Source organism: Mus caroli, chromosome 3 (genome assembly GCF_900094665.2).
Source record: "Mus caroli chromosome 3, CAROLI_EIJ_v1.1, whole genome shotgun sequence".
NCBI lineage: Eukaryota > Metazoa > Chordata > Mammalia > Rodentia > Muridae > Mus > Mus caroli.
Window position 1 is genome coordinate 26,029,618 of NC_034572.1, and position 19,327 is coordinate 26,048,944.

The window sequence follows — 19,327 nt, forward strand, 5'->3', positions numbered from 1 at the left end:
TGCAGACTCTACATGAGGTAAAGTGAGTTAGGTAATTTTCCCCTCTCAGTGGGATTTGCCTGAGGACCGAGTTCCCTAACATGGTCTGTCCACTGTCCCAGAGAAAAGGACCATCGGCTCTCTCTTCTAGTCAAGATTTTAAATTAACTTAGAAAAGCCTGGTGAAAGGTCACAGCCAAGCCTGACTGACACCTCAGTTGGATCTCCATAATCCTCAAGGTGGAAGGAGAACTGACCTCCACAGCCTGCCCTCGGACCTCCACGTGCACACAAACACACATGAGCCAGCCCTAAGGAGGTGAGAGCAGGAGAGCTCACCCTGATGGTGTGGGCACAAGAGAGCTCACCCTGGTGGTGTGGGCACAGGAGAGCTCACCCTGGTGGTGTGGGCACAGGAGAGCTCACCCTGGTGGTGTGGGCACAGGAGAGTTGGCGGGCTGATCAGCTTAGCTACTTCCCAGGCCCAGATCCTGGGTTCTGAGTCGGTCCACGCCAACATCCATTCCACCTATGATCTGCTGATACTCCTGAAGGGGTCTGTCCCGCTGATCCAAAACTGTAGGATCTGCATGACACAGGGCCACAACAGGATATCCTAGAGGAGACCCAGAGTCCCAGTGAAGATCCAGTATTGATAGTGTAGCAGAAACCAGAGGCCTCATACCAGACCAATGACTCATTGCAATGAATGTTTGCAAGTAAAGCTATCTGGGCAAAAGGGTATGGTGTGTGACACACTGACACACCACAGCTTCCACAGTGAGATCTCGTTTCTTTGATTGTTTTTTTTTTTTTTAATTTCTTTTTGTTTTCTTTTGGGGAGCAGGTTTCCAAGGTGGAGGGCAGATATGAAGGGTCAGGGAGATGGGTGGGAACGGGGTAGATGATGTGAAATTCACAAAGGATCAATAAAATATTAATATGTAATACAATAAAGAAAGTTTTTAAAATTATGAGAAAAGCAGAAAGTTTTATTTGTAAAATTTACATTTGTCTTATTTATTTGTGTGTGTTGTGTATGTGTGTGGGTGCCTTCACCGGGCTGAGAAGCAGGCCATGGTAGTTAGTTCTCTTCTACCATCTGGGACCCAAACTTGGCATGGGTGCCTTAACCTATTCAGCTGTCTCACTGGTCCTAAATAGTTCTCTTGATAATGGCAGAGACCCATAGCTGTTCAGTAGTATTCAGAATTCACTGAGAGGCCAAATCTTTTAAATTTAGACTTCTTCTTAGAAAACTTGAACTCAGATAAACTAACAGGCTGATACCTAGCATTAGTTTCCAAGTTACCCACCCCCCAACAATACCTGAGCCTAGTTCCAGCCTCTAGGCTAACCCCGAACAAGACCAGTGTCTCCAGGTTATTCCCCAACAAATATGCACCCCCAGGTTACAAGCCCACCTCCTGCCTAACAACCACCAATGCAGAGGGACATAGAAATGAAGTTTATGATTTGATTTCCAACACTAGCCAATTATGCAAAAGGCTGTAATAGCTCTCCAATTACATGCAAACTCACCCTGCTCTCCCTGCTTCTATAAAGCCTTGCCCCAACAGATGTGTGTTGGCAGTGAGCTGAGGGGCCCAAACTAGCTCTGTTAAGATCAAAGACCCTGTTGTGATTTACACCAGATCGAATGGAATCCTGTCTGTTTGGGGGCTCACTAACACTTTGCTGGCACTCCAACGCAGGAATGATGTTTTCCCTGCTTGGCTTGTGATTTACAGCTATTCTCAGGAATTACTTATGTGAACCTCCCCCATCGGATCAGCAAGCCCACATGTTTGCATCCACCGTATGCAGGACAGTAGTTGGCCTGAACACACTTCCCATGTAACCTTGTCTGCTGTGCCACAGACTCAGCTCATCCACACTCAATCCAGGCACTCTACCTTTGCATAGGATAGCCCAAGGTTCATGGAGTGAGGATATGTGAAGATTTTTCATACCAGGTACCGGCAGCAGAATGATGCTTTCAGCTCAGGATGCACCCGTGGACCTTCTAGAAAAGCAAGAGCATTTCCCCTAATAAATCTTCCATATGTAGTGAGTTTTCTAATAAAGTTACTTCCAATAAAGCAGATTTTAGCAACCATTCTTGTTGGTGCCTTCTCTCTCTTTCTGATTTGAATCTCTACATGTGCATGTGAGTGTGTACATGCATGTTCACATGTATGTGGAGTCTTGTTCTAATTCTTCTGGTGAGTGTTTCTACTTTTCCCCTCTGTGTAGCTTAGTAGTTTTATTTACATTTTTCAACATATCACATTTTCATAAGGATTTAATTTTTTATGTGTATGAGTATATGCCTGAATGTACATATGTATACATACCAGGTACATTCTGGTGCCCACAAGCATCAGATGGCCTGGACCTGGATTACTGGCAGTTCTGAGCTGTGTGGTGTGGGTGCTGGGAACTAAACCTGGGTCCTTTACAAGTACACGTAACCACTGAGCCACCTCTCCTGCTCCCACGACCCCATTTTGTTTTTGAAAGAGAGTTCTATGTAGCTAAGGATGGCCTCCAATTTCCTATGTAGCCAAGGCTGACCTTTCACTTCTGATCCTCCAGCCTCCATATCCCAAGGGCTGAGATGACTGGTCTTCTTCACCACACTCGGTTTACTTGGTGCTAAGGGTCTGTCATAGTTAACCTCAATTGTCAACTTGGCAGGGTCTGGAGACACTTGGGGTTGGAGTTCCACTAGAGGGCTAGCTAGACCAGGTGGGCCTGGGTGGGCTTTTCATTATTGGATTTATTTTGGTGGGAAGACAGATCTGAAATAGGGGTGGCACCATTTCAAAGGCTGGGTCCAGGGTTGAATAAGGAGAGGAGGGGAGGGAGCCCAGCGTCCATGCCTCTCTGCTTTCTGACTGTGTATGCAGTTAACAGTTAGCCACCTGGAGCTCCTGCTGCTGTGGCTTCCCCAAAATGGTGGACCGTAATCTGGAACTACTAGCCAGAACCATCCCTTTCTTTTCTGTTTATTTTATCAGAGTATTTTACCATAGGAACCCAAAAGGAAATTCAGATAGGATCCAATCTAGGAGACCCTACATGCCAAGTAAGCGCTGTACCAAGGAGCTACCTCCTCAGTCCAGCATGGATACTGTTTATGGGAGAGCTTAGCCTTCTGTCTTCATTAGAGTTTTATTACTGTGAAGAGACACCATGACCACAGCAACTTTTACAAAGGCAAACATTTAATTGAGGCTAGCTTACTGTTCTGAGGTTTAGTCATGGTGGGAAACATGGCAGCACAAAGGCAGACATGGACTGAGAATTGTACATCTTGATTTGTAGGCAGCAGGCAGAGAGCTGACTTGAGCTTCCTAGAACTCAAAGCCAGCCCCCATAATGACACACTTCCTCCAGCAAGGCCACACCTCATAATAGTGCCACTCTCTATAGGCCAAACATTCAAACACTGGGGGCCATTCCTATTCAAACCAGCACACCTTCAAACCAATCTTTTCTGTGAAGGTTTCCAAGCCTCCTCCTCTTTCTTTCTTTCTGTAGTCCAAATGGTGTCCACAGCATTCACAGTGTAATTCAAAATACATTGATTTTCTGTAGCCTCCACACACAAAGCAGGTCTTAATTTGAGGGGCTGGAAGATCCAAGAGCTGACTAGACACAGCCTCCAGCGGGAGGCCCAATAATTTTCTAAGTGTCAACAAAGTAACATTTCTGCTCCAAGGGGCACCTAGAGAAAATGGCAGCTTGCTTCAAAAGGCTGAGTGTGCAGCTCTGGGTTGATTTAATTATAGGCTTCTTCCTAGTTGGTTATTTTCTGGAGTGCAAACCATTCAATAACAGTCACAAGCTTGAGTCACGGGGTGAAGAGGAGAGTGTGTGCCCAGCTCCAGTGGCCTTATCTCCTTTGCACTGGTACTGCGTAGGCGGCTCGCAGCCAGAAACCATCCTGGACTGGGCGCTCCACCTCTTCCTTGATTTATCTGTAGCCAGAAATAGGGTATGGTTTAGTCCCACTCAAGATAGGGAGGAAATCAATACGGAAATGCTGGAGTCTAAAAGGAAGCAGGCAGAGGGGAGAGCGAACTGAGCCAGTCTTCTGGGAGACAGGGAAAGTCCAGCGCTTCGGCTTCATAGGGGGAGAGGACAGGTTCCCTGAGGCCGGCTGGGTCAACGTTGCGGATCAGAGACTTTATCAGAATATGTTCATATTTTCAGTGCAGTAGGCTGTCTTCAAGGAAAGGCCTGCTTTTCTAAATTGGAAGGAAACTTGTATTTTAAGTTAGTAATAGTGTACTTGATGTGCAAATATCATTAAATAACATTAAGCAGTGTGACTTCTCTGGGCTATAAGGTTGTAGATTAGTGGTTCAGCGTGGGCTTAGCATGCATAAGGTACCGAGTTCAATTGCCAGTACTCCAATTCAAAGGGAGAAAAAACTTCCAGAGGCAATCTGTATTTTGACAAAAGCTCTTGAGTTATGTCACCTCAAAAATTATTTTATTCTTTTTTTTTCCCCAAGACAGGGTTTTTCTGTGTAGCCCTGGCTGTCCTGGAACTTACTCTGTAGACCAGGCTGGCCCCAAACTCAGAAATCTGCCTGCCTTTGTTGCCAAGTACTAGGATTAAACGTGTGCACTACCTCTGCCTGGCAATTATTTTATTCTTAACTCTGTGTGTGTGTGTGTATGCACTGAAATTCAATAAATTATCTTTCTTCTCTATGATTACCAAAACCCAAAATCTTTTAATATTATTTAAACTCAAAATAAAGCAACTCCACTTCAAAGTAAAAAGATATTAAGGTTTGAATGCTATATAGTAGTGTGTATAGGGCAGGAGAGTGGGAAACCATATGTAAATATGCCTGTGTGGCTGGAGTGAAGGGAGAACCCAGAAATCATCTGAGATGAAGTTTGCCCTGTCAATAGAGCAGGGACTGAAATTCGGGATAGAGAAGAAGCAAGAAGAGGAGGCAAGAAAGCCAGAGATGTGAGCTCGCCTTAGCTCTCTATGCTTAATTGAACAAAGTTGAAAACTGAATGCATTAGCCTAACTATCAGACTCCAGGGAGGAGTCTTGGTCATTGCTCATGACTTTCGTTTGTTTGTTTGTTTGTTTGTTTGTTTGTTTTAAGACAGAGTGTCTGTATGTGGTCCTGGCTGTCCCATGGCTTCCAATGTGATCAGGTTGGCTTCAAACTCACAGAGATCTTATTGCCTCTACCTCCCAAGTATGACTTTTTCTTTGAATGGTTAAGTAACAAGCTAATTTGACAAGCTCACTTGGTAAAGTGCTTACCTACAGACATAAGGACTTGTATACAGGCCCTAGAATTTATGTAAAAAGCCAGGTGTGGTGGGATTTACTTATATTACCAGTGCCCGGGACTTGGGGTTCACTTGCCAGCCAGCTCAGTCTACTTGGTGAGGCACAGCTTCCAATGAGAGATCTTGTCTAAAAATACAAGAGTGGATGGTTCCTGAGTGAGGAATGACACCTGAAGTTGGCTTTTTGATCCTACATACACAAACATACACATGTAATTATGCATACACATCCCACCCCCACATGCAAAGCCTAAGGAAAACAGCATCTAGGTAGGTGAATCTTTGTGAATTTGTGGCTAGCCTGATCTACATAGTAAGTTTCAGGGCAGCTGAGGTTACATAATAAGATACTGTCTTAAAACCAACCAACCAACCAACCAACCAACCAACCAACCAACTAACCAACCAACCAACCAAAACCTCTCCTCTCAGTCTTAGTTTCTTTAATTAATGAGGTTGAAAATAACAGACTTGTCTCAGTGTTTTCCATTACTTTATTACTGAAAATGACATTTCTGTGTCCTATGCATCTGTTTGTATGTTACAGTATCTATCTTCAACTATATTACATATTTAAAAATCCACTATCTGAGTGTTCTAACGCACATAAAGGAAACCCTGTGCACATGCTTCCCACAAGTACAAGCAAAACTATAAATAATGAAGGGAGGAGGAAATAAAAATAAATACATAAACCAACAAATCCTGGTGGTTCGTGTCCGTGTGTCTGTGAAGGGTGAGATTCAGCGTGGGCTCTGTAGACCAGGCTGGCCTTGAACTCACAGAGCTTCGCCTCTGCCTCCCTGCTGGGATTAAACACGTGCAACCATCATTGCCTGTGGATAAAGCCATCGTTTCTTCCACAGGCAGAAAGCAGAGGGAAGATGACTGTTAGTACCCAGCCTGCTTTTTCCTTTGTACTCTGTCTAGGACCCTAGACCACAGGACGGTGCCACCCTTGTTATGGGAGGTCTTTTCTATCCTCTTCAGTCAAAGCTTTCTGGAAATACCCTCACAGGTATCATCAGCAGTGTGGTTCCATCATGATTCTAGACCTAGTCGAATTGATAATCAAGATTACCTATGCTTCTACCTAATAAGTAATTGATATAAGCTTGTAGAACAAATGATTAATATGCAAACTTAATTGCATTTCTAGGTATTAGCAGTGAATGATCCCAAAATGGCATGACGTCATTCTATTTATAATAGTATTAGAGAAATTGAAATATTTGAGAATAAATTAAACAAAAGAAGTGCAAGATATCTGGGAGGTGGCGGCACACACAGAGTTTTAATCCCAGCACTCACGAGGTAGAGGCAGGCAGATCTCTCTGAGTTTGAGGCCAGCCTGACCTGCAGAGCAAGTTCTAAGACAGCCAGGGCTACACAGAGAAACCCTGCCTTGGGAAAAAAAAAAAAACAAATTAAATAGTAGTGTAAAATTTTTATTCTGAAAAATGCAGAGTATCAGAACAAATCAAAGTGGACAAAAAATGGAAAGCCACACCACGTTTATTGATCGGGAGAGTTTTCTTGCTGAAAAGATCCCACAGGCTAATCTGTATATTTAGTAAAATCACTGTCAAGATCCCAGCTGACAAGTCAGTCCTAAAATTCATAGGAAAATAAAGTGGGGCCCAGAAGAGCCCAACTGACACAGTTGTACGATTCATTTTTTTCCTCTCTTTTAAATAATTGAGCCGGTTGTAGTGGCACATGCTAGTATGAGTGCTGAAGGAGGCAGATACAAGAGGATCACAAGTTCAAGGCTAGCCTAGACTAAACATTTGCCTGGTAGTGACAGTGGTGCATACCTTTAATCCCAGCACTTGGGAAGCTGAGGCAGGTGGATATCTGAGTTCGAGGTAAGCCAGAGTGAGTGCCAGGATAGCCAGGGCTACACAGGGAAACCCTGTCTAGAAAAAACAAACTAAACCAAAAAACTACAACAGCAAAACAAACAAACAAAAAACAAAGCATAAGCAACAATAACAACAGACAACTATGATGCTATTCAGTATTTAAATAATTTGTATTGTAGATGATACCATCAAAAATGAAGATGCTGAATACAATGAGAGAAGTGTATAGAATTTAATATTTGAAAATCATCCAATAGAGAAAAATTGTAGAATGTATTAAAAACAATCTTATAGTTCAATGAAAAGAGATAATCTGGGGCTGGAGAGATGGCTCAGTGGTTAAGAGCACTGACTTCTCTTCCAAAGGACCTGAGTTCAATTCCCAGCAACCACATGGTGGCTCATCTGTAATGAGATATTCGATGCTCTCTTCTGGTGTGTCTGAAGACAGATACAGCGTACTCATATAAATAAAATAAATCTTAAATAAAAAAGAGAGAATCTGACTTTGAAGTGACTACAGGATCTGAATGGAGCCAAGAAGATATATGAAGGGCATGTAAAAGCATGAAAAGATACTAAACATAATTATATTGAAGGATTTCAAAATCCTAGTAAGATGTTCCTTCACAACCACTACACTGGTTATACTAAAGAAGGAAGAAAAAGGCTGTGAAGATGGCTCTCCTGGTAAAGATGCTTATTGCCAACCTGGGGGACAACAGTTCAAACTCTGAGACCCCCAAGGTGGAAGAAGGAACTAATTCAAGGAAGTGGTACTTTGACTTCCACACTCCGCTCCTTGTGGCATGCGCACCCCCTCTCCCCTACACACAACATAAATAAATTGCAATAAAAAGAAGAGGAAATAGCCAGGATGAGAAGGGGTATGGGGAATCAGATGTAAAACTGCACACTTTGCAACACAGCTTGGCACTCCCTCAAGATGTTAAACAGTGATCACGTGGCCGGGGAGTGATCACGTGACCGGGGAGTTCGCTTAGGGCATTGCCCAACAGAATTACAAGTGCATCTGCATTGAAAACATAAGCAACAGTAACAGCAGAGCAGGGCCTCGCCAGTTCTAAAAACAATGATAGCATCAGAAAAATGACAAGATAACACACGAATGTGCATATAGACATTTCTGTATTGTACTCTGACTGTTGACTATTACTTAACCATATAAAGGAAGTACAGGCACTTGATGCAATGAGAACAAGCCTCAAACATATTAAACCAAGTAGAAGACACGAAAAACTACATAGTCAGTGATTCCCTTTGTATAAAATACATAGAACAGAGAAAATCCACAGCTGCACAAAAGGTATTAGTGGTCCTGAGAGGCTGAAGAAAATGGACCCAATTTATTGCCAGCGGGTACGCTGTTTCTTTGGGGTATGATGAAGATATTTTTGGATTTCAATAGCAATGATCGCTGTCCAACTTTGTGAACATACTGAAAAACTGGACTATGTGGTTTAAATGTGTGATCTGTAAGATATGTAAAGTATAGCTCAGTGGAGTTTCAAAAATGTGAATGTTAATGCTCTCTGTGATCATCACACTGGATGGACTCTTCCTGTTCTCCTAGCTGGTTGGCCCCTCTCTTCCATTCTTCATTCTCTATAGACTTAGAGGTAAGTTGGACTTGAACTCATGGTTTCAAATGATCCTTCTACTTCATCCTCTGCAGTAGCTAGGCTTTCAACCATATGCCACCCGCTCTTAAAGTTGTTATTTTGGACAGGCAAAATAGCAGTGGTGGTTTGAATATGCTATTGGCCCATGGGAAGTAGCACCATTAGGAGGTGTGGCCTTGCTGGAGTGGGTGTGGCCTTGCTAGAGTGGGTGTGGCCTTGTTGGAGGAAGTGCGCATTGCCCTGTGTGGAAGACAGTCTCCTCCTGGCTGTCTGAGGAAGACAGTATCCTTCTGGCTGCCTTCGGATCAAGATGCAGAACTTAGCCCCTTCTTTAGGGCCATGTTGGCCTGCATGCTGCCATGCTTCTCAGCATGATACTGGACTGAAGCTCTGAAACTATAAGCCAATCCCAATTAAATGTTTGTTCTTATAATGTTTGCCTTGGTCATGGTGTTTCTTTACAGCAATGGGACCCTAAGTAAGATAATAGTTCAACTGACAGATGCTGTCAAGGTCTGATACCCAAGTTTAATCCCCAAGACCCAGATGGTGGGAAGAGAGAACCAACTCCTCTAAATAGTCCTATATCGCCACATGTGCCCACCCCCAATAAAAGGAATGCAATTTTTTTTAGTTTAATTTAATCTTATGCATATGGCTGTTTTACCTGCATGTATGCACCATATCTGTGCCTGGTGCTCACAAAAGCCAGAAGAGAGCATCAGATCCCCTGAAACTGAAATTATAAACCACTGTCAGTTGCTATGTGGTTGCTGGGACTCGACCCCCAGGTCCTCTAGAAGAACAGTGAGATCTTTAAACTATTGAGACATCTCTCCAATCTCTGTAATGATTATTTTTAAATCTATCATCTTTAAGAAAAGTGATGTGTGTGTGTGTGTGTGTGTGTGTGTAGTGCTATTTATACAAATTATAGTTACAGATTCATATAGCTAACACAGTAAGTAGTTAAAAAATTCTTGGGTAACCTTTAAAACCATATTATGAAGCCAATAATGACAGATTTTTCAAAAGTGGTAAGGAATAAGAATTTTTTAAAAAAAAAGAATTTTCTGTAAATTACCTTTTATTTCTTCATAAATATCTACTTCTTATATGCTAGTTATTTTTCTAGAGCTTTATATAATTGTAAACTTGTCACAAAGCATAAAAAAGTTTCAATAATGCAATTAAAAATCGGTGATCTCTGCCTGGAGAGATGGTTCAGTAGTTAAAGGCACTGGCTGTTCCTCCTGGGAACCTGGGTTTGATTCCCAGCACAACTCTCTGAAACTCCAGTTCCAGTGTATCTGGCGCCCCCTTCTGACCTCTGCAGGAACCAGGCGGTGTGTGGTGCTCATACATAAAATAATAATTTTTAAAAATGACCATTAGCAATCAACCCATATTTAACATGATGATGCAGCCTCTAATTGTTAAAAAAAAAAAGTTATTTAGTGGAAATTTTCATATACTCCAAATTTGTGGATGTTGGATGAAGCTAGTACCAAGCTAAGTGTCACACACAGTAGCTCTGATGAAGCAAGCAACCAAATCTAATGTATGATTATAAAGAAAGCTGCTGGGTAGTGGAGACACATGCCCTTAATCCTAGGACTCAGGAGGCAGATGCAGGCGAATCTCTGAGTTTGAGTCTAGCCTGGTTGACAGAATGAGTTCAAGGACAGCTACAGAGAGAAAACCTCTCACCAACCAAAAACAAACAAACAACCAACAAAAAGAAAGCCTTAAGGGTAGAGTAAGTTAAGTAACACAGGCAAGATCCGAGGAAGTCCGAAAGTAAGTTGCACGGACAGATTTTTTTCTAATTCTCGACCAGCCTAGTGTAAGTAAAATAAATGCTAATGAACTGACACACTAGTTAAGTATTCACTGGGCACTTTGTTCTATAGAATGACAATATTCACGGTTTGAGGGCCTTGAAGAAGTCTCTCTCCTGTGGTATTTCCCAATTGAGTTTCTTCTTTCGTTGCATTCACTAATGCTTTTGCTACCTACATTATTAAATTCTTCTCGAAAAGGATTTGCTGAGCAGGTAATCAAATCTTGTTCCCCCAAAAGGGCACTGTTTAATTTCAATGATCAATGAAATTGGCATGGAGAATTTAATTGGAAGCAGATTCTACATCTTGACGAAGCCATCTTTCCAGTGTCCTCAGATACTCAAGCGGTTCTCAGGACTTCCATGCGTACAACTCCCGGGAAGCACAAGATCGAAAACGCGGCACTCTACACTTAAGGAACAAGTCCCAGAATCCCACCGGGACTCCAAATCCCAGAACCCCGCGCAGCAAATACATTCCGGAAGCGTGGCGGGCTAGCTGGGACGAGACCAAATAGAAGAATAGGGGGAGCAACCTTGAGCGTGGGTGCTCTGTAGGTTGTTTTGTAGAAATCCTTCCATTTAAAGGCCGTGGTTTACAACTACTTATATGAATATACAAGTATATTCTCATTTCAGAGCGTCTGTTAGTAGGCTGGTGGGTTTCGTTCCCTCTGCTAGCCTCTTCTTGCCCCGTAAGAATGAGAGCGCCGGGGCTCCTCGACTCCTGAGCCCGCCCTGCCGCGGAATGCGGCCTTGGGAGCGAGCGTGGTGGGAGGAGCCGCGGCGGGAGGCGTGTTGTGCCGGGCGGAGGGAGGAGCGCTGGGGCTCGGGCTTGGCGGCGAAGCGACCCCTTGCTCGCTCCGCGCCGCGGGCTAGGCGTGTTGGGCGGCGAGGCGGGCGGCCACGGCTTCCCGACAGGCTCGGGAGGCCGAGACCCTCGCGGCGCCCGGCGCTGCCCCGGCCCCCTCGGCCTCCTGCAGCGAGGCGGGGGAGTGAGGAGATGCCGACCCAGAGGGACAGCAGCACCATGTCCCACACGGTCGCGTGCGGCGGCGGCGGGGACCATTCCCACCAGGTCCGGGTGAAAGCCTACTACCGCGGGTGAGTGTTGGCGGTCGGGGACTCGGGCGATCGTGGGGGCGGCGAGAGGTGCGGCTGGTGGCACCCTGGACGTATGAGTGTAGGTCGCCAGGAGTCGGCGGAGGAGAGTGGGCGCAACCGGAGGGGAGGACAAATCAGCTGACGGAGAAATTTGCAACTGTTTCGGGACTGGGTGGATTGAGGATTTCGAGGGAAGCCTCTGTTCACTCACTGCTGTGGGCACCCAAGCCTGGACTGCTTCGTTAGGTGGCTCCTTTCCTTGCAGACAGGCCTGAAGCCTCCGTCTTATAAATCAGGTTTATATCTATCCTTCGCCGTGGGAGAGTTCATGAAATAAGTCTGGACTATGGTCAGAGAGCCGCTATAGGTGTTAAGAGTTAGTACCAAAGTCGATACTTTTTAATAGGATGTGCACTGGATCCTAGGTGGTCAGAATTAAGGTGCAAATATGCTGACCCACATTTTGGAAGTTAGGGTGAGATATCGAAAGGTGAGAAGCCAAGGCTTTAAATTCTAGAAACGATCTTTACCCCACTTGATTACCAAACGTTTAAACTAATGTCTCTGCCAAAAGTAATCCAGTTCTGAGCATAGCCAAATCATTTTCTAACGTGACTTATCATAAAGTTCTTCCTCTCCTTTGAATTCAGTGTGTGGTTTGAGATAACTTAGGATCTCTGCTGAGGTGAAAGGCTAGCGTGAGCATAAAGACTGGAGAGTAGGGGTTAACAGAAGACCTACCTCTCTGCTTGTCTAGGCAGAAATAAATTGCTTTTAAAAGCTTCAAGTGCTACAAGGTTAAAAGAGCTGTGCGTGCTTTCACATTCCTGAGGGGATCAGTGAAGATAGCAGACTTTCCCAGTTCTTTCTTGTTTTCCTTTCAAGAGAACTGAAGCTCCACATGTCTTAATGTGTACATGTAAGGCCTTAGATTTGTGTGTTATCTTCCAGCCTCTGACATTGACTGATTTGGGACTAATTCGTAGAATTTGCAGGAGACAATGTTCTTTTCACTTAAAACAGAGAAAATGAGGTTAAAATAGTCTCCGAAAATGCACTAATTTTTTTTGAATTTTTTAAAAATCAACATATTTATTTATTTTAAAGATTTTTTTTTTTTTTTAATTTATGTGAGTACACTGTAGCTGTCTTCAGACACACCAGAAGAGGACATCAGATCTTATTATAGAAGGTTGTGAGCCACCATGTGGTTGCTGAGAATTGAACTCAGGACCTCTGGAAGAGCAGTCAGTGCTCTTAACCGCTGAGCCATCTCTCCAGGCCTTTTTTTTTTTTTGAAATTTTTAAAAAGTTGGTAGTTGTCATAATAATTGCTTTAGGCATTTTGGTTCATGGTCAGCCATGAACAAACTTTGCAAGATTAAAAGAGCCACAGCCTGTCCTTCCGAGGACACACAACTTTCTGATAATTTGAGAGATATTTGTTTTAGAGCAGTGGTTCTCAATGCTGCAACTGTTTAATACTCTTCCTCATGTTGTGGTGACCCCAATTTATTTTGCTACTACCTGTAACTGTGATTTTTCTACTGTTATGAATTGTAACGTAAATATCTGTGTTTTCGGATGCTCTTAGGCAACTCCTGTTGGACCCCCCAAAGGGATCTAGATCTAGGATTGATTGCTTTTGAGTAGGTTCTACTTATAAGGTTAGCAGCCTGTGGCTTATTAGGTGTAGAGGAGGAAATACTGTGGATTTTAAAGAAGCTGTCTAGTTGAAACAGGTTTACAGACTGGAGTTCAGTGTAAATGCATGTGCTTGGTAAGAAAGTGCATTGTGTACAGGTGTCAGTAACACTGTGGCTTCTCACCCTCCAGTCTCCAAAGGCTCTGTTGTGGGTAACTTCTTCTGCAGCTTGTATTTACTGTTTTAAAGGTTGTACTTATGGAGCTGGAGAGAGGGCTCAGCCATGAAGAACACTCGCTGCTCTTCCAGAGTGTCCAGATTGTGTTCGAAGAACCTGTGTTAGGTGACCCACAATACTGCAACTCTAGTTCCAGGACACAAATCCGCTCTCCTGGCCACTGTGGCACCCCCGCCCCACCCCTCATACATATCACATGTGCGTGTGTGTGTGTGTGTGTGTGTGTGTGCACGTGTGCATGTGTGTGCGCACACAGACACATAAATCTCAAAAAAGTTGCATTTACGCTTCTTTATTTAAATTTATTTTATTTATATGAGTACACTATAGCTGTCTTCAGACACACCGGAAGAGGGCATCAGATCCCATTACAGATGGTTGTGAGCCATCATGTGATTGCTGGGAATTGAACTCGAGACCTCTGAAGAGTAGTCAGTGCTCTTAACCACTGAGCCATCTCTCCAGCCCACATTTATGTTTCTTGAGAGATCATCTGTAGATAGTATTTATCGATTACTTCCACTGAAAGATGAACATTATGTTGAATAGTGCCTTCTGTCTCCTATGGGTCTTAAACGTTGATTGTTCAGCGATTGATTTTAGCTTTTGACTTTTATACTTAGCTTCCAGTGACTTGGTGAAAGACCAAAGAATTAATGCTTTTTCATTTTTCCATATTTTTATTAGTAAATAGGCACATCATATACATCATTTCCAAAATTTCCTTGGAAAGAAATCAATATGTTGAACTCTAGAAATTCAGGTATTCCATATGGATTTTCTTTATTTATTGCTCTAATTATTAAGATAAAGAAAATGAGAATATGGATATATGATTTATTTTGTCTAAAAATTTCTTGAGATACTTTAATATTATCTTTTAAAGTTTAGGAAATTTTACTAAAGATAGGCACACATAACCCCATGTCTTCAGTAGTCGATGGAACCGTCCTAATACTACATGGTTTTTCAGCTTCCTCTGAGGACAGCCTCAGTACTCTTAACCGTGCCATTTTCTTTTTTCTGAGGTAGTCGTTGATTATATGTTTATTAACAGTAATCTAAACTGGTAGTTATATTACAGCCAGCTGCTTATTAGCCTTGATGAGACTAAAATGCATCACCAGCAAGGAGAGCTAATAAATGTGTTGGATAACAAGTCCCATGCATGACTCCAAAGTAGACTCCCTTTCCCTTGTGCTGGGAAACAGAGGAGGGTTTGCAATTGGAAAATGTGGTTTGGGGCTGGGGATCTAGTTAGAGGAGTGCTTGCTTAACGTGCACAGGCCAAGGTTTCATCTCCAGCACTGCATAAACCTGGTACATGACTCAGAAGGTGGAGGTAGGAAGGTCAGAAGGCTGAGTTTGGGACCAGCTTGGGCTACATGAGGTTTTTATCTTAGCAACAAAAACAACCTCACAGAGACGATTTTCTTTTCATTCCCTCTTTTGAGAGAACACTATTGTATAGCTTTACCCTGCCTCCTCCTAACAGTATTTCTTCCCAGTGAAGCTTGACTCTTTGAATATTTCCAGCGAATGAACTATCCTCTCCTTTTAAATAGGTTTCATTTTTGGGAAAGTGTTTGTCTTCCTATATATAAGAGGCATGTGATTTGACTTTTTTCCAGTTTTTAACATCAGGAGACTTTTCTAGTTTGTAAAGGCACTGAGAATCTGGCATGAGTGGAGTGCCTGTCTCGTGGTCTGCGCCCCTTTTTCCCAACATGGGAACTCTGGAGTCAGCGGCCCTTTTCCTTACAGTGCTCTTAGGTTGGAGGAAGAGAAACAGGTTTTTTTGGTTAGTGATAGATTGCCATTGTGTGCTAATCCCTGTATAAAGGTACTTGTGGGATAGAATTTAATCACGTAATGACTGGGCCACGCATACTTTGACATTGTATGTGTACAGGACTTTGGCAGAAAGCTTGTAAAAAGTGAGTTATAAGCCATTGTCGTTGATCAGTGATCGCAGCCCAGAGGATTCCTTCTGTGAACAGTAACTGGTTTTGGCAGCACAAGGGATCCTACCCCTGTTTGCAGCCTCTCTGCTGCTGAGCTATAACCACAGCCCAGGACTGACTCTGCATATTCGGAATGTCAAGTTGTTTGCATTTTTCCTCTTAGAGTGAACAAGTCCTGTCAGGTCTTGTTTTTTAAAGTATTGCAAAATGAGTTGTGTGCTTTCCGTTGTTGGAGCTGAGTGTAGTTCAGCTGGTGCAGCGCTTGCCTAGTGTGCACAAAGCCCTGGGGTCAATCCAAACCCCACACTAAATCAAGTATGGTGGTGCCTGCCTGCAATCCCAGTACTCGAGTGGAAGCAGGAGGGTCAGGACTTCTCAAGCTCATCCTTGGCTACATAGTTAGTTAGAGGACAGCATGGGCGGTGTAAAATCCTCAGAAAGCTTGACTTTGTAATGCTGAGCTCAGCAGCTGGTCAGCAGCACTGAGGCCTGAAAGTGAGGAGTTGGAGGAACTGTGGAGGCCCGAGAGGAGCTCACTGAAGGGCTGAAGAAGCAGCAGAAGGCAGCAGCTGCTTAGAAACTCTCCCCAGAGGGAGAGGTGCTTCCTGCCTCCCTATCCCTCCCCTCCTTGATGGTCTTTGCCTGGTTAGCAGGCCTCAAACTCACTAGTAACCCAGGTTAGCCTTGACCTCTCCTTCATCCTCTGGGCGTGGTGCCTGAGTGCTGAGATTATAAGGTGTTTGGTCACATTTTTGGTATGTGTTCTCTCTCCTTCCCTCCCTCCTTCTACCCTTTAGTCTACCCCGCCCCCCCCTTCTTTTCTTACACAGGGTCTGTAACTTCTGACATGTAACTTACTCTGAACTTCTGAAGTTCCTGCCTGCATCTCCCTAGAGGTGGGATAACAGGTGTGTGCCACCACACCTTGGTTTTATGCCATGCTGGGCACTAACCCGGGACCTCGTGCAGGCCAGGCAGTCATTTCTCCAGCTTAGCTTTTTTTCCTTTAAATTTGTTGATGAGACATTGATTTGTCTATTAAAATTGGCAGGCATTTCTCAATCTATTGTTTACCTGAAGATTTTAAGATTTATGTAATTAAGCCTCCTTTTTATTTTTTCTGTGAATGTGGTTCCTTGGTTTGTTGCCGTAGGTAGATGAGTTTTCATTTACAAGTAGTCTACAGTTCTGTACTGTGCAGAGTTTTAGGTAATCATCTTCTCAATATTATATTTTGAGGGATAGTCATTAGTTTTCTGCTAATATTTTTAAAAAGAGGTCTTCTTATCACTACTTGTTTGAAATAACTTTTACACACTGTATTTCTCATAGTGTAGATAGATAATTGTCTATTCTGTGCCATTGTTTGGGGAGAGATCTGTTTAGTACATGCCACAGTTTGTTTATTACACTGTATAGTTAGTTTTGATATATAGTGGGAAGTCTCATTTATTTAATATTCTTTTCCAAGAGCTTTTTGTTTTGGTTGAATATTGTGCATTTCACCAAGAATTTCTTGCTTTTACAAATGGGAACTTTTATTTCCTGTTATTTGTATCACTATGGCCAAAATATGTGACCACAACTCCAGGGATAAGTTGTTTAGGCTCCTGGTCTCAGAGGGTTCAGCTCATGATTTCTTGGTCCCATACAATTGAGTGAAACATCACTGTGGCAGAAGACTTGAGGCAAAGGATAGCTGCTCACATCCTAGTGTACTACAGAGCAGAAGCACAGAACAAGGCTAGAAGTGACCATAGATAAACTGTCACACAGGTCTCTTCCTCAACAACCTCTGGGTAGGCGTCACCTTTAATGTTCCCAGAACTGGTCCGAATGGTGCCTCCCGCTGTGTACTACACCTTCAGGCAGTGAGTCTGTAGGGCGCAGTGCTGTTCAAACTTAACTTTCTCTTAGGGTTACTGTACCCTTTCTTATGTTAGTGGAGTCTTGCTGTGCTCCCTGACTGCTGTGCACTCCTAGCCTCCTGGGATTTTCTTGCCTCAATTCCCCAAGCTGCTGGAATTGCAGGGCATGCCACTGCGCTCAGCTTTATGTCACCAGCTTTCTGTTTTGTTTTAAAGACAGGATCTTACTGTGTAGACCATGCTGGCCTCAGACTCACAGTTTGCCTATGTCTGCCTCCTAAGTGCTGGAATTAGAGAGGTGCACTACTAGGCCTGGCCTATCAGTTCTTGTATGCTTACACTGAATTGTCATTTATTAACCATTTCTTAGTTAACTATCCTGGAGTTTATAGGATAATAACGTCTCTGACTGACAGTCTTGCTGGGGGTTTGTAGACAGTGTTGGATTGCAGTAATGCTTTTATCTTAATGAAATATAATTGCTACTGGGAATGTTTACCAGCTACTTAAAAAATGTAGTGTACCTATGCCTTTGAAGAATTGCAGATACATTGTAATCACTGTTTTTAATATTCACAACAGCTCTCAGGGAGTTTGTCATGATGTCCATGTTATAGGCAATATTGACACTTAGAAAACACTGATACAAAGTTGAGTATAACTTTCAAAGAACTCCTTTCCCTTTTATGTGCTTGTTGGCTTTATGAGTTTCTAGTCAACTTCTTTTATTTCACAGTTGTTGCTTTTATGTTCATTTTCTATTTTATGAAAAATGGAAATTGCTTTGTGAGTTTTTACTTAATTTTTATTTCCTTTTAAGGTTGGTTTATTATTGTATTATATGTAAGATGTATGCCTACATTTCAGTATTTGTACCATGTTCGTGTCTGGTGCCCGTGGAAGCTAAAAAGAGTGTGTTGGATGCCCTGGAACTGGAGTTACAGATGGCCATGAGCGTGCATGGGGGTGCTGAGAACTGAATCATGGTCCTCTGGAAGAATCACTGGTGCTCTTAACCACTGAGTCTTCTCTCAGACTCCTTTGCTTAATTTTTAGAATTAGGATTTAATAGAATGGGTCTATTACGGCATTTTCATACGAATGCTGTCTGTGTTTTTCCGGATTGTCTCCCTCACTACCCTCTGTCCTCTTGCCCTTCCCTGCTGGTTCCCTTCCTAAAGTCACTGCCTTCCTTCTCATTGCTCTTGACTTCTATGACCCATACCACCCCACTCACCACATAAATTAAAAATAAGTTCTTCATATGGGAGAAATTATGAGGTAATTGTCTGAGTCTTACTTCTTTCCCTCAGTGTAGTAATTTCTAGTTCTGTCTATTCTCTTGCAGATGTTATAATTTCCTTTTTCTTTATGGCTAAGTAAAATTTCATTATGTATATGTACCATGTTTTCTTTATCCATTCATCTGTTATTGGATGTGGTGGTTAGAATAGAAATGGCCTCTATAGACTCAAAAATGCACTGCCTTTAGGGAGTGGCACGTTGCTAATCCAAAGTCCATATTCCTCCAAACCAAGGCATGGTCAGGCCTATCACAGCAATACCCCAGTTCCTGGTACCAACTTCTAAGACATGACCAAGGTAGCTCTTATAAAGGAAAACATTTAATTGGGGCTGGCTTACAGGTTCAGAGCTTTAGACCATTATCATGGAGGGAAGCATGGCAACGTGCAGGCAGACATGGTACTGAAGAAGGAGCTGAGAGTTCTACATCTTGATCAACAGGCGGCAGAAGGGGACTATGAGTCCCACTAGGTGTAGTTGGACTGTCCTCTGACAAGGCCACACCTTCTAATAGTGCCACTCCCTATGGCCCAAGCATT

General features: G+C 43.1%; 1 protein-coding gene across 1 annotated transcript in view; it reads left to right on the plus strand.

The window, feature by feature from the left end:
- Positions 1 to 11,449: 11,449 nt before the first annotated feature.
- Positions 11,450 to 19,327, plus strand: part of Prkci (protein kinase C iota) — a 61,474-nt gene continuing 53,596 nt past the window's right edge. The window contains exon 1 of the mRNA XM_021157863.2: positions 11,450 to 11,768. Coding sequence (XP_021013522.1) covers positions 11,668 to 11,768 — 101 coding nt within the window. The 5' untranslated portion in view covers positions 11,450 to 11,667. The remainder of the gene's footprint in view (positions 11,769 to 19,327) is intronic.